Genomic DNA, 15,200 nt, shown 5'->3' with positions numbered 1-15,200 from the left:
TGCATACTATTAATGCCGTTAATAATCAGTGCATCTACCTGTGACGATGTGGCTTTGCGCCAGCCTTGCACAGTCAGAACATGTCATTTTTCAGCAAAAGCAGCACAAAGATAAATAGCTGTAGTACAGTGAGAATAGTTTTTACTAGAAAGTTTATTCTAGTTTATGCTTAATATTCTGGATCTATTTGTTTTCAAGTCGACCGCTGAACACTGAACACCGAGCTGTAAATAATACACATGACTTCACGCACCTGCCATCTCCCTCAGCCGTGACACACGTTACTTTCACACTAACTGTTAAAGTAATGATTTAATAACTGCAGACACGTTTACGCAGTCATAGCAAGACACACAGAAGGTATGCATACTAGCACAGAGTCCAGCTGAGAGTCTTGCTGGGAGAGTTGCTGTATTAGAACGACTGACAGATATTAAATACAGCGCTTGCCTTACTGTCTGACATCAGGTCGATACCACCTGGTAGATCTCTCTCGGTGCGCCAAATGGGACGAGACTAGAACCCAGCAGGTCAATCATCCACATGACGCTTCAATGAATCCACTTTGATTAAATGGACGCTATTTTCTGCCAAATATGACAATATCGGTACATCCTCAAAAGTTTGAATTGAGGTGGTTGGAAGTTAATTTGAACACGAACACCCCTGAAGAGAGCGAATATTCCCGAGACTGCAGGGTGTTTTTCGCTATGGTTGATCGGCACTGTAGATGACAGTAAGCGCTTCCGCATCGACCCGTAGCGTGCTGTCATTGCGGGAGAATGAATAACGCAAAATGTTGCATATTAAATCAAACACCAAGGAGACTAACACGGATTATACAATGTATCTATGTGGTGGGGTTCCTGGTAAGTGCAACATTGTAACCTTTTTTGAAGGTTACATTTGAACACGAAAGATTTGAAGTCACGCTTTAAAAACGTCACTTTTTGGGCGACCCGACCAAATTCACATAGAAATACAGTATGAGTTATAAATATGTAATTTCCATTGAAAGAAAGTTTAAGAAGCGTTATATCTGTTATATGTGCGATATTTTTATGTCTCTTATTCTTAAATTTAGTTTTTTCTTAAGTTTAGTTTAGTATTTACTTTCAGTTTTGTACAGCAGCTTCAAACAGCTAACAATACTATATATTTGGTTATGGAAAAGATCATTCACAGCAGTTTAGATGGTAAAATGATTATCTACACGATATATTATTTTTTTTGTCACATAAACTGAAATTAGACAAACTATTAAAATTTTAGCAACAGTGTATCTTATGGAGTCTAAAAGGGAAGAGAGAGAGAGAGAGAGAGAGAGAGAGAGAGAGAGAGAGAGAGAGAGAGAGAGAGAGAGAGAGGGACACAGAGAGAGGGGGACACAGAGAGAGAGGGGGACACAGAGAGAGAGGGGGACAGAGAGAGTGTGAGAGAGAGAGAGTGAGAGAGAGAGGGGGACAGAGAGAGAGTGAGAGGGAGAGAGAGAGAGAGAGAGAGAGGGACAGAGAGAGAGAGTGAGAGAGAGAGAGAGAGAGAGAGAGAGAGAGAGAGAGAGAGAGAGAGAGAGAGAGAGAGAGAGAGAGAGAGAGGGGACAGAGAGAGGGGGGGACAGAGAGAGAGAGAGAGAGAGAGAGAGAGAGAGAGAGAGAGAGAGAGAGAGAGAGAGAGAGAGAGAGAGAGAGAGAGAGAGACAGAGAGAGAGAGGGAGAGAGAGAGAGAGAGAGAGAGAGAGAGAGAGAGAGAGAGAGAGAGAGAGAGACAGATAGAGAGAGTGAGAGGGAGAGAGAGAGAGAGAGAGAGAGAGAGAGAGAGAGAGAGAGAGAGAGAGAGAGAGAGAGAGAGAGAGAGAGAGAGAGAGAGAAAGAGGGGGACAGAGAGAGAGGGGGGGACAGAGAGAGAGAGAGAGAGAGAGAGAGAGCAGGGCTCTCACATTGGACATTGAACCTGATTTAACCTAGTTAACTTTACAGGGGCTATATCATGACATTAGGGGCTTTTATGCTATGTCAAATATTGATTACGGTTTAGGCGGTTCCATCATATATGAAATTTGAGACCCTGACATGCAGACTACCACAACATACATCAAATGTATTAAACATTGTGCCTGCATTTGCCAAAAAATGCATGAATGGATTGTTCTGCAGGCAGTCACTCTAATGCTGATCCAGCTGATCATAAGAGACGGGTTGAGTCCCATCACAGCACTGTCAAGAAAACCTGTCCAGCAGAATCCAATCCTTGGAAATCTGTGTTTTGCTCTGAAGGACTTGTTATTGTGAGAAGATCAGGGTCTTCACATCTGCCACGTTGTAGTAGGGTGAAGCGCCCCTGTGCACATGTGCAAATACTCTTTTACTGTGTGAGAGCAAATTCTTGCATAGTGCACATCTCAAATCGGGTCACTACCTTTCAAAGTGTGGTACATTCTGGGCATAAAAGGTAAGGCAGAAGCAACCGACTGCAGTGATGCCATTGTTTATAATGTTGACATAAACATGTCTCCAACCACCATACCTGAACACATACAGTATGTGTGTACATCACATGAGTTTTGTAATGTTCACGCAAGTCAGACATGTAGACGCAAGTCAGACATGTAGGCGCAAGTCAGACATGTAGGCGCAAGTCCCCTCCCTGGGGGGGGGGTGCGTCACCTGGGTGGGTTGATTCACTGTTGTGGTCGGCCTGTCTGGGTTTCCCCCCCCCCCCTTTGGGTTGTACCGTGTCGGAGATCTTTGTGGGCTATACTCGGCCTTGTCTCAGGATGGTAAGTTGGTGGTTGTAGATTTCCCTCTAGTGGTGTGGGGGCTGTGCTTTGGCAAAGTGGGTGGGGTTATATCCTTCCTGTTTGGCCCTGTCCGGGGGGTGTCCTCGGATGGGGCCACAGTGTCTCCTGACCCCTCCTGTCTCAGCCTCCAGTATTTATGCTGCAGTAGTTTATGTGTCGGGGGGCTAGGGTCAGTTTGTTTATCTGGAGTACTTCTCCTGTCCTATTCGGTGTCCTGTGTAAATCTAAGTGTGCGTTCTCTAATTCTCTCCTTCTCTCCTTCTTTCTCTCTCTCGGAGGACCTGAGCCCTAGAACCATGCCCCAGGACTACCTGACATGATGACTCCTTGCTGTCCCCAGTCCACCTGGCCATGCTGCTGCTCCAGTTTCAACTGGCCTGGGCCCTAGGACCATGTCCCAGGACTACCTGACATGAGGACTCCTTGCTGTCCCCAGTCCACCTGGCCATGCTCCTGCTCCAGTTTCAACTGTTCTGCCTTACTATTATTCAACCATGCTGGTCATTTATGAACATTTGAACATCTTGGCCACGTTCTGTTATAATCTCCACCCGGCACAGCCAGAAGAGGACTGGCCACCCCACATATGCTCTCTCTAATTCTCTCTTTCTTTCTCTCTCTCGGAGGACCTGAGCCCTAGGACCGTGCCCCAGGACTACCTGACATGATGGCTCCTTGCTGTCCCCAGTCCACCTGACTGTGCTGCTGCTCCAGTTTCAACTGTTCTGCCTTATTATTATTTGACCATGCTGGTCATTTATGAACATTTGAACATCTTGGTCATTTTCTGTTATAATCTCTACCCGGCACAGCCAGAAGAGGACTGGCCACCCCACATAGCCCGGTTCCTCTCTAGGTTTCTTCCTAGGTTTTGGCCTTTCTAGGGAGTTTTTCCTAGCCACCGTGCTTTTACACCTGCATTGTTTGCTGTTTGGGGTTTTAGGCTGGGTTTCTGTACAGCACTTTGAGATATCAGCTGATGTACGAAGGGCTATATAAATAAATTTGATTTGATTTGATTTGATTTGATGTAGGCGCAAGTCAGACATGTAGGCGCAAGTCAGACATGTAGGCGCAAGTCAGACATGTAGGCGCAAGTCAGACATGTAGGCGCAAGTCAGACAATTGTTACCCTCATAGACAGGCGGTGACCCGACTTCACAAAAGCGATCGTCTTGAAACCGCCAACAGACCATTCACTTTTTTTTTAAATGAAGTGATCAAAGGTCATGAAGTTTTCACTGCAGTCAAATGCAAGTTCTCAGCAGCAGCTCTTCACCAACATCAACTCTTCACCAACATCAACTCTTCACCAACATCAACTCTTCACCAACATCAACTCTTCACCAACATCAGCTCTTCACCAACATCAACTCTTCACCAACATCAACTCTTCACCAACATCAACTCTTCACCAACATCAACTCTTCACCAACATCAACTCTTCACCAACATCAACTCTTCACCAACATCAACTCTTCACCAACATCAGCTCTTCACCAACATCAACTCTTCACCAACATCAACTCTTCACCAACATCAACTCTTCACCAACATCAACTCTTCACCAACATCAACTCTTCACCAACATCAACTCTTCACCAACATCAACTCTTCACCAACATCAACTCTTCACCAACATCAACTCTTCACCAACATCAACTCTTCACCAACATCAACTCTTCACCAACATCAACTCTTCACCAACATCAACTCTTCACCAACATCAACTCTTCACCAACATCAACTCTTCACCAACATCAGCTCTTCACCAACATCAACTCTTCACCAACATCAACTCTTCACCAACATCAACTCTTCACCAACATCAACTCTTCACCAACATCAACTCTTCACCAACATCAACTCTTCACCAACATCAACTCTTCACCATTGTGGGAGGTTTTATTGTCAACCAATCATAAGGGTCTCACTAATTGATTGTACAATGTGTACACCCATACACCCATCATTGTGTTTACTTGATAGCTACCTACACAGATAGCTAGCAGGAACAACGTTTTAATAAGATAAATTCATTCAAAAGATTAAAAGCAATACAAATAAATATTATGATTTCAGTTTGTGATTGTGTGATATAAGGGTTAGAAACATGTTTACTTCGACATTATAAAGAAAACCTTTTATTAAACAATGGCAACATTGCCATGTTGATCTGAACCTTTGCTGTTGGAAATCCATAGTAGTGTCTGACATTGTTGCTTTAGTTTTACCACCACACCATGACGTAGTCGCTGACTCCACCTTTAAATGATAAAGTCAATCTCAATGTCACCCAAAGCTTGAAAACTTCATTCGATTTCTTCCCCCAAAAGCTAAAACTGTATATAATTCATGATGGTTTTAATTTAGTTTGTTTTGAAGTCAAAGATAATAGTTTCAGTATAGTTTTAGTTTTTCAAACGGGTTTGTTAATTATTTTATTTCAGTTTACTAAATTGTTTTTGAATTATTATTTTTCTTCTCAGTTTTTGTTTACTATAATAACCCTCGATTTTTGACACCCATTTGTGTACTGGTTGAAGGTCACTAGACTGAAGGTACAAGGACTGATCACACAGTACCAAATGTTCACGACAAAAGACAGTGATTTTTCCACCTGCTACAGAATCACAGTGTTCACAATGTCATCAGTACAATAATAATCCGTTTGTCCTCAGTCCTGGTACCTTCAGTAGCTCTGGTGTCAATTACTATCAAAGGAAATGAGAACAAACCCATAGCAGTCAGTGACAAGTCTAATGACCGCCAACCAACACACAAACAAGTCTAATGTGTTTATGTGTTGTCTATGACAGTGTCGTTGCTGTAGCTCAACAGTGTTTGAACTAAAAGAACACCTGCTCTCTCTCTGTCTCTCTCCCTCTCTCTCTCTCTCTCTCTCTCTCTCTCTCTCTCTCTCTCTCTCTCTCTCTCTCTCTCTCTCTCTCTCTCTCTCTCTCTCTCTCTCTCTCTCTCTCTCTCCCTCTCTCTCTCTCCCTCTCTCTCTCCCTCTCTCTCTCTCCCCCCTCTCTCTCTCTCCTGTCTGTCTTCTGTCTCTCTGTGTCCTCACCAGGACCTGTTTGGGGTGAGCTTGATCATTCCCCTGCTGAGTCACCATGTCAAGGCCCTTGGGGCCAGCCCCACCGTGGCAGGCTTAGTAGGTATGAAGATGATGAAGATATAATACCAGAAAAACAGGAGAGTTCACATCAGTGTCATAGTTTGTAATATGTTTTCATACATCAGAAGTGGTGGTATAATTTAGCTGTAGCTGGCAACCTGGGAAATTCTAAAAAATACACTTATTGCATGAAATATGAAACAAATGAATAGGGACCTGTGAGGACAACAGATGAAGGAATTGTCTTTTTCTGCTAAATAAGCTTTCTCTCTGCGTGTGAAATCACCAGCTGATATACTTACTCATTTCATATCACTGTGAGCACTGATTGAGTTCAAAGGGTATGATAGCATATGCAAAGTGCTACTGCGGCTTACATCGTAGGCAAGCTGTAATCATAAATATCTCTAGCGGCTAGCGGCTCACCACTGTTAGCATTGGTCTATAAACAACAGTTCAACATTCAGAATGGGTCATAATCTGTACCTAATGCATTGGTTTATGTTTCAGGCTCCACATATGGGATCCTACAACTCTTCTCTAGCACTATAGTTGTAAGTACTGAGACAGACAGTATTATTGTGGTACTGTATGTCTTGTTGAACGCCAGTGTGTTGCTGGTATGACAGCATAGAACAGTTACACACACACACACACACACACGCACGCACGCACGCACACACACACACACACACACACACACACACACACACACTACCCTAAGACCTCACCTGACATGGTGTTTGTGTCCTTTGGTCTCCACAACGATGTCAACATCTGAGGTTCTGATAGGACGTCAGCAGTGACCTGGAGTTTGATGCACTAACCACTAACACTCCATGAACATCCACAAATTCCTCGGAATCTACGTCTCTTAACAAGGTTGATATTGTATGCTGAGAGAGGTCTCCTCTGAAGAGAGACAGAGGTTCTCAGAGTAGACTTGTGAGAGGCACTTGACTCTGATTTCATTGTACTATGTGTGATGATGGTGGTTGTGATCGGCAGGGCAGCTGGAGTGACGTGGTCGGGAGGCGATACTCTATGCTAATGTGTCTGCTGCTGAGTGCTCTGGGCTACGGCCTGCTGGGTATGTCCACCAGCATCGCCCTGTTTCTCCTGGCTAGGATCCCTGTGGGTGAGTCAAACTGGGGGGAGAGGGGGAGGTAGAAACAATTAGGTGAGTCAGGGAGGAGACTTCTTTCTTCAGAGGCTTTAGCCTCGAAAGACCTCTACCATATATCTGAGTCTGAATCTTTCAGGTATGTAAAAACAAAAAAATACTTAGATGTTTTATATGCACTGTGACTGTCAGTAAAAACATAATTGATCATAATTGAGGTTAAAACATTCTGTTAACACAAACATAAAAAACAACTTCTCTGTCATGTGTCCGCTCCCTCTCGCTCTGTCCTCCAGGGCTGTTCAAGCACTCCCTGTCCATCTGCCGGGCCCTGCTGTCTGATCTGGTGTCTGAGGAGGAGCGCCCCCTCGTGATGGGACACTTCAATGTGGCCTCCAGCATGGGCTTCATGGTGGGACCCATGGTGGGGGGCTACCTCACTGAACATGACGGAGGCTTCTACACCGCATCCTTCACCTGTGCCGCCATCTTCCTCCTCAACGCAGGTAGGTGGGTGTCTCCTGCGCCGCCATCTTCCTCCTCAACGCAGGTAGGTGGGGTTTCTCCTGCACCGCCATCTTCCTCCTCAACGCAGGTAGGTGGGTGTCTCCTGCGCCGCCATCTTCCTCCTCAACGCAGGTAGGTGGGGTTTCTCCTGCACCGCCATCTTCCTCCTCAACGCAGGTAGGTGGGGTTTCTCCGGCGCCGCCATCTTACTCCTCAACGCAGGTAGGTGGGGTTTCTCCTGCGCCGCCATCTTCCTCCTCAACGCAGGTAGGTGGGTGTCTCCTGCGCCGCCATCTTCCTCCTCAACGCAGGTAGGTGGGGTTTCTCCTGCACCGCCATCTTCCTCCTCAACGCAGGTAGGTGGGGTTTCTCCTGCGCCTCCATCTTCCTCCTCAACGCAGGGCGGTGGGGTTTCTCCTGTGCCTCCATCTTCCTCCTCAACGCAGGTAGGTGGGGTTTCTCCTGTGCCTCCATCTTCCTCCTCAACACAGGTAGGTGGGGTTTCTCCTGTGCCTCCATCTTCCTCCTCAACACAGGTAGGTGGGGTTTCTCCTGCGCCGCCACCTTCCTCCTCAACACAGGTAGGTGGGGTTTCTCCTGCTCCGCCATCTTCCTCCTCAACGCAGGTAGGTGGGGTTTCTCCTGTGCCTCTATCTTCCTCCTCAACGCAGGTAGGTGGGGTTTCTCCTGCGCCGCCATCTTCCACCTCAACGCAGGTAGGTGGGGTTTCTCCTGCGCCGCCATCTTCCTCCTCAACACAGGTAGGTGGGGTTTCTCCTGCGCCGCCATCTTCCTCCTCAACGCAGGTAGGTGGGGTTTCTCCTGCGCCGCCATCTTCCTCCTCAACGCAGGTAGGTGGGGTTTCTCCTGCGCCGCCATCTTCCTCCTCAACACAGGTAGGTGGGGTTTCTCCTGCGCCGCCATCTTCCACCTCAACGCAGGTAGGTGGGGTTTCTCCTGCGCCGCCACCTTCCTCCTCAACACAGGTAAGTGGGGTTTCTCCTGCGCCGCCATCTTCCACCTCAACGCAGGTAGGTGGGGTTTCTCCTGCGCCGCCACCTTCCTCCTCAACACAGGTAGCTGGGGGTGAGGATGAGGACAGGAGATGGGGGAGGGAGGGAGAGGCAAGGAGAGAGAGGGGAGGAGCAGGAGAGTAGGCAAAGGGTGTGCAAGGCACTTATGTTGGTATTCCCAATTCCAACCAATTCTACATCACACCTTAACTCTTAGCCACTTTGTGGATGTGGAAGGATGGGATGTGTGCTGTCTAACCTTGTGTTTGTTGTGTTCCATCCAGGTCTAGTTTGGCTGCTTCCCTGGAGCGATACACTAACCCCACGCACCGATGCTAACTCCAACAGCAGCGCTAGCAATTCCAGCTGCCACGACAACGACAACCCCTTCGCCTCAACACAGCAAAACTTCTCCCAAGGCAACAGCGACAACCAAACGACAGCGTCGGCGGCAGCGGTCACGGGATCCGTGGCTCCAGAGAAGAACCAGAGGAGCTGGAACTGGGATCTGGACTGGGGGGAGGTGTCCCTGCTCCCTTCTGCCTGGCGTCAGCTCTCTTCGGTGGGCTCCAAGATTAGCAGTGTGGCCTCCTCAGACATGTGGGACCTGTTCCTGGTGCGTCTGCTCATGGCCATGGCCATAATGCTGTACTACAGTAACTTCTCCCTGGCCATGGAGGAGCGCTTCATGCTGAAGCCCAAAGCCACAGGTTATGTAATCAGCTACAGCTCTACCCTGGGGGCCCTAGCCGGGTTCTTGGTGGGACCCATCAATAAACTGTACGGTAAAAACATGTCGGCGCTGTTGCTACACTCTTCGGTCCTCACGTGTTGCCTGATCCTGCTCTACGCCGCAGCGCCCAGTGTCTGGCACGTGTTGTTAAGTTCCACTTTCATCGCCATCTCTACAACCATCGGACGCACCTGCATCACTGACCTGGTACTGCAGAAAGGGGGCGCTCACGCCAGCGGCACACTCATCGGGGCGGGGCAGTCAGTGACCGCGGTGGGGCGCGTGCTCGCACCCCTACTCTCGGGGCTGGCCCAGGAGTTTAGTCCCTGTGGGCCCCCGATTCTGGGGGTAGGACTGGCGTTAGCGGGCGTCGTCCTGCTGTTGGTCAGGGTGCCAAAATGGGATGAGAGGGGCAAGAGGAAAGAGGCATAACTCTGAGTCACTCACAGTGAGAGAGTGAATGAATGAGAGAGTAAATGAATGAGAGAGTGAATGAATGAGAGAGTGAATGAATGAGAGAGTGAATGAATGAGAGAGGGTCAAAACTAAAGCACTGGAGACAGAACTGATGCAGAAATGTTGGGGTTGGGTTTTGTTGACGTGTCAGCTGGGGGTGTTTCATTGTTCGTTTTTTTAGCCACAACTCCTGCTCTGTTGGTTGGGTCTCGATGTGATGACATCACAGCACCGATAGGACCCATGTCATCATCAGCATCGCTCTTCCCCCCACTTCAGTCCCCCAAACAGACCGGGTCATCATCAGCATGGCTATTCCCCCCACTTCAGTCCCCCAAACAGACCGGGTCATCATCAGCATGGCTATTCCCCTCACTTCAGTCCCCCAAACAGACCGGGTCATCATCAGCATGGCTATTCCCCCCCTTTCAGTCCCCCAAACAGACCGGGTCATCATCAGCATGGCTATTCCCCACTTCAGTCCCCCAAACAGACCGGGTCATCATCAGCATGGCTATTCCCCACTTCAGTCCCCCAAACAGACTGGGTCATCATCAGCATCGCTCTTCCCCCACTTCAGTCCCCCAAACAGACCGGGTCATCATCAGCATGGCTATTCCCCCTTTCAGTCCCCCAAACAGACCGGGTCATCATCAGCATGGCTATTCCCCACTTCAGTCCCCCAAACAGACTGGGTCATCATCAGCATCGCTATTCCCCCCACTTCAGTCCCCCAAACAGACCGGGTCATCATCAGCATGGCTATTCCCCACTTCAGTCTCCCAAACAGACCGGGTCATCATCAGCATGGCTATTCCCCACTTCAGTCCCCCAAACAGACCGGGTCATCATCAGCATGGCTATTCCCCACTTCAGTCCCCCAAACAGGGGAGAATGCAAAAAGTTCAGTGTTGCCAAGGCGACCGTGAACAAAGCCAGCAACCCTCTGTAAAAGGCATGGGAAGTTGTCCATGCTAAGTTAGCTTAGCGTAGGTCAACAGCATGTCAGTGGCTCATTAGGTTCTTATAACCTAGAAATATTAAAATGTTTATGTCTCTAGTGAGAGGAAATAATTCAATTAAAAACAACAACATATAAGTCTAATGTTACTCTGATGTAATCCTGCTCTTCCTTAATAACCACTACAGATAGTCCAGGAAAGTATTGGTACTGAGAATGCTAATTTCCCCCCCAAATGCTCTGTTTCTGACCTATCTTATGAGGGCGGACAGCAGGTGAAGGGGCTCCTCTTTCCTCTCTGGCGCCACATTCTATTTTCTCTCCCTTCTCACAGAAGTGTGCACTCCGTCACCCTCCCTTTAAGGGTTGAACATATTTGGATTGGTGTGAATACATCCACACCAATCCAGTGCTTTTTGAATCCTTTTGTGTGAGTGATCTAGTACACACTGGGGAAACGGATCAAGAACCTTAACTGAGCTTGAGTACTGGTTGTCCACAGGCGCATATCTAGGATTCATTTACCCTTCCTAAACCCTAACCACGTGTGGGGAAGTAAAACACATTTTCCAAGGATCCTAGGTCAGTGTCTGTGGGTAACATCATCGTACTTCCTTTAACCACTACGGTATCAGGGCCTTTTCAATGGAAATGTTTACTTTTAGACAAATATATCATTTCTTTTCAATCATTTCTTTTCCCTTATTCTACATTGTCCATGTTGAGTTTAGTCTAATTCATAAATGTACTGTTCATGATTATTTATATATGAATGGTCTTATGTTGAATGGAGTTGCCCTTACACTGACCCAAATGCTACTGAATGTTATGAAGGCACTTATTGTGCTGAATGATTCATATGAAGGAAGTAAAGATCATACCATTTGACAATAAAATAAGTATATTCCTGAACAAGTGAATGTTTTGAATGTAAATGTCAGTTCCATAACTTCAGTTGAATTTTTTTTTCAATTTGATGATGGATGACTGATAGTTTGAGATTTCTTTCTCCTACAAGGTGTTTTTAGCTCTGTTGCTAATGCTGAGTTCGTGACATCTCATAAATTCATAAATATGAGCATATGACTGGAGAGAATCCACTTGAACGCCTCTCCAACTAGTAGTTACTAGTGTCAAACTCTTCTAACATCACTGAGCTCCGACTTCTCCCACATGTTGAACTCTGACGTCACCTACTAAGGAAATGACCTCGATAGCGTTTTCAGCAGCTAATACAACACAACAACAAAAAAATATATATATATATATATATATTAATACTATAACTTGATTAAAAGCATGATAGCTGTACTTTTCAGTTATAGTTGTAGCAGCTTGTTTGCCATTAGCCAATCTGCTTTCTCAAAGAGTTCAAAGCTCGTGAATGCACACAACCTGTTGCTCCCGGTTTACCAGTAGTATTTTCAGAGTCTTTCATGAGTGTAGCATCAGACTTTAAACACTGATCCATCTCTGGAATACAGCAACTAGAACGACCATTTTGATAAGAAATAAGGTATCATTTCAGTATTATACATCAAGATTTTATTACTTAACTCAAGCAACACAGATAGTCAGAGCGGTGTTCATGAAAACCCTGTTAAGATATTACTGGTCTGAATATCAGACACAAGGAGAAACAAAAAAAACAGAAAAGATAGAAGATAAGAAGTGTCTTTCCTGAAAGTGTCTTCACTTGCATAGAGATATACCAATGTATTAAAATCTATTAAATAATGTAATTGAAATCTTGCAGGTAAATACAGGGGTGAAAGTAAATCAAATGTCTTCCTGGTATGGTACAAGCGTGTGTTCACATAAACATAATGTAGAACGACACATAGAATCTCTATTAATTTAATAGGATCTCTGTGGGTCTAATAGTGAAGATAAGTATTTTAGAATTGTTTTACTTGATATCTTATTTAGAGGGTTGTGTTGCAAGAGTCTTTGTTCTTCAGAGAGTGGTTGGTTGTAGACCAGTGGTTCCTAGGGACCCAAATTCAACCAGGTTGTCTCAGTCATGATGCAATATTGGCATGACAAATATTTGGGGGGCAAAATGCAATCTGGAAAACTATTTTTAATACTATATTGATAGTAAATGTACAAATTATATGACAAGGGAACAACAGTCCCACTTTTGTCATTGTCAATAATTCAATTTTGCACATATTCTTAATGAAGAATGTTATGCTCACTGGTTTTAAGATCTCAAAAGCAACCAAATCTGCTAATAACTCAATATGGAACACTGTTTTAAAGAAAAATAGTTCAGTGGTTAAATTATTAAAAAATATAGGTTCATTATCATTTCTGCACACGTTCTACCTGGTTTTAGTTGTTTAAGTTCAGACTAGGGTATTTTTTTATTTTACTTTTGACACTGACCCATTAAAAAACTCCCAATTGAGAATCACTGTAGAAAATCCAATTATCCATTCCCCCCTGGCTTGTAGGGCATTTTCATCTTGTGGTTTGACACTTCAAAGTTCTGAGATTCTGGAGTCATTGTAGATTAGAACCCAAGACAGCCTATAGCAGTCCTCCTGCTACTTTCCTGAAAGCTGATTAGTCCTCAGGGGTTCTAGGGTTTCCGATTCTTCCACTGTGGCCTGAGCAGGGGTTTCTGTGTTCCGCTGTCGTCACGGTCACCAGGCTCTGCAGCCCAGGCTGGGGTCGGGGACAAGGGCTGCTGCTCCCCCTCTGGCCCGTTGTCACCGCTGCCATGGTCACCTGAGGAGCCATTATCAGGGCCGTTGGAGGGGTCGTGGTGACAGCGAGGGGCGGGTATCCGGGAATCACTGGAGGAGGAGTTTAGTCGGGACATGCCACGCCCCCAGGCACCTCTTCCTCCACTCCTCTCATCCACCAGGTCCACAACAGAGCTAGAGGGCACCTCTGTCAGTGTGTTCAGCCTGCGTAGGGGCAGCATTGCTCGGGATGAGGAGCGACTGGGCTGGTTAAACCTGGAGCGCGCTGATGGGTAATCCATCTCTGACATGGTCTCATCATCATCATTACCTGAGTGAAAGATTGAGACATCAATTTAGTTTAGGATCCAAGCATTGATGTGCAAAGAGCCTAAATATTGTAGAGATTATAGAGTGACACACACACACACTTCATTTTGAGCATCACCTGTATGCCTCAGTCTCTGAGGAGGGAACTTTGAGTCCAGACTCTTCCCTGGAGGCAGAGAAAAGTACTTCTGGGATTTGGCCTCATTCTGAGAGAAAGAAAAAGGGAGGAGGTGAGAGGGGAATAAAGAGAGAGATAAGAGGTTGTACACTTTGATCACAACAAAGGGTTTTCCTGTAACATATATTTTTTTATTGAATCATGAAATGCATGAAAACATTACTACTAAAATATTTAGATTAATATCTATTCTAACATTACCACTAAAATATTTAGATTAATATCTATTCTAACATTACCACTAAAATATTTAGATTAATATCTATTCTAACATTACCACTTAAATATTTAGATTAATATCTATTCTAACATTACCACTAAAATATTTAGGTTAATATCTATTCTAACATTACCACTAAAATATTTAGATTAATATCTATTCTAACATTAATACTAAAATATTTAGGTTAATATCTATTCTAACATTACTACTCAAATATTTAGGTTAATATCTATTCTAACATTACTACTAACTTATTTAGGTTAATATCTATTCTAACATTACTACTAACTTATTTAGGTTAATATCTGTTCTAACATTACTACTAAAATATTTAGGTTAACATCTATTCTAACATTACTACTAAAATATTTAGGTTAATATCTATTCTAACATTACTACTAAAATATTTAGGTTAATATCTATTCTAACATTACCACTAAAATATTTAGATTAATATCTATTCTAACATTAATACTAAAATATTTAGGTTAATATCTATTCTAACATTACTACTAAAATATTTAGATTAATATCTATTCTAACATTACTACTAAAATATTTAGGTTAATATCTATTCTAACATTACTACTAAAATATTTAGGTTAATATCTATTCTAACATTACTACTAAAATATTTAGGTTAATATCTGTTCTAACATTACTACTAAAATATTTAGGTTAATATCTATTCTAACATTACTACTAAAATATTTAGGTTAATATCTATTCTAACATTAATACTAAAATATTTAGGTTAATATCTATTCTAACATTAATACTAAAATATTTAGGTTAATATCTATTCTAACATTACTACTAAAATATTTAGGTTAATATCTATTCTAACATTACCACTAAAATATTTAGATTAATATCTATTCTAACATTAATACTAAAATATTTAGGTTAATATCTATTCTAACATTACTACTAAAATATTTAGATTAATATCTATTAACATTACTAAAAATATTTAGGTTAATATCTATTCTAACATTACTACGAAAATATTTAGGTTAATATCTGTTCTAAAACTACTAAAATATTTAGGTTAATATCTAT

The 15,200-nt window shown here is 44.0% G+C and overlaps 2 protein-coding genes across 2 annotated transcripts in view; one reads left to right on the top strand and one right to left on the bottom strand.

Annotated features, from left to right (window-relative positions):
- The first annotated feature begins 419 nt into the window (after positions 1-419).
- Positions 420-11,626, top strand: LOC124044196 (major facilitator superfamily domain-containing protein 9-like). The gene is made up of 6 exons (XM_046363735.1): positions 420-869; positions 5,874-5,961; positions 6,432-6,475; positions 6,930-7,059; positions 7,341-7,550; positions 8,849-11,626. The coding sequence occupies exons 1-6, from the start codon at positions 783-785 to the stop codon at positions 9,727-9,729; spliced, it is 1,440 nt and encodes a 479-aa protein (XP_046219691.1). The 5' UTR covers positions 420-782; the 3' UTR covers positions 9,730-11,626.
- A 616-nt stretch (positions 11,627-12,242) lies between these two features.
- The window catches only part of slc9a2 (solute carrier family 9 member 2), a 34,435-nt gene continuing 31,477 nt past the window's right edge, over positions 12,243-15,200 (bottom strand). The window contains exons 12-13 of the mRNA XM_046363734.1: positions 13,856-13,943; positions 12,243-13,738 (exon numbers count right to left, since the gene is read on the bottom strand). Of these exons, the coding sequence (XP_046219690.1) occupies positions 13,302-13,738; positions 13,856-13,943 (525 nt within the window). The 3' untranslated portion in view covers positions 12,243-13,301. The remainder of the gene's footprint in view (positions 13,739-13,855; positions 13,944-15,200) is intronic.

Source organism: Oncorhynchus gorbuscha, linkage group LG09 (genome assembly GCF_021184085.1).
Source record: "Oncorhynchus gorbuscha isolate QuinsamMale2020 ecotype Even-year linkage group LG09, OgorEven_v1.0, whole genome shotgun sequence".
Classification (NCBI taxonomy): domain Eukaryota; kingdom Metazoa; phylum Chordata; class Actinopteri; order Salmoniformes; family Salmonidae; genus Oncorhynchus; species Oncorhynchus gorbuscha.
Note: the sequence above shows the minus strand (reverse complement) of the source record. Positions and strands in the feature narration are given on the sequence as shown.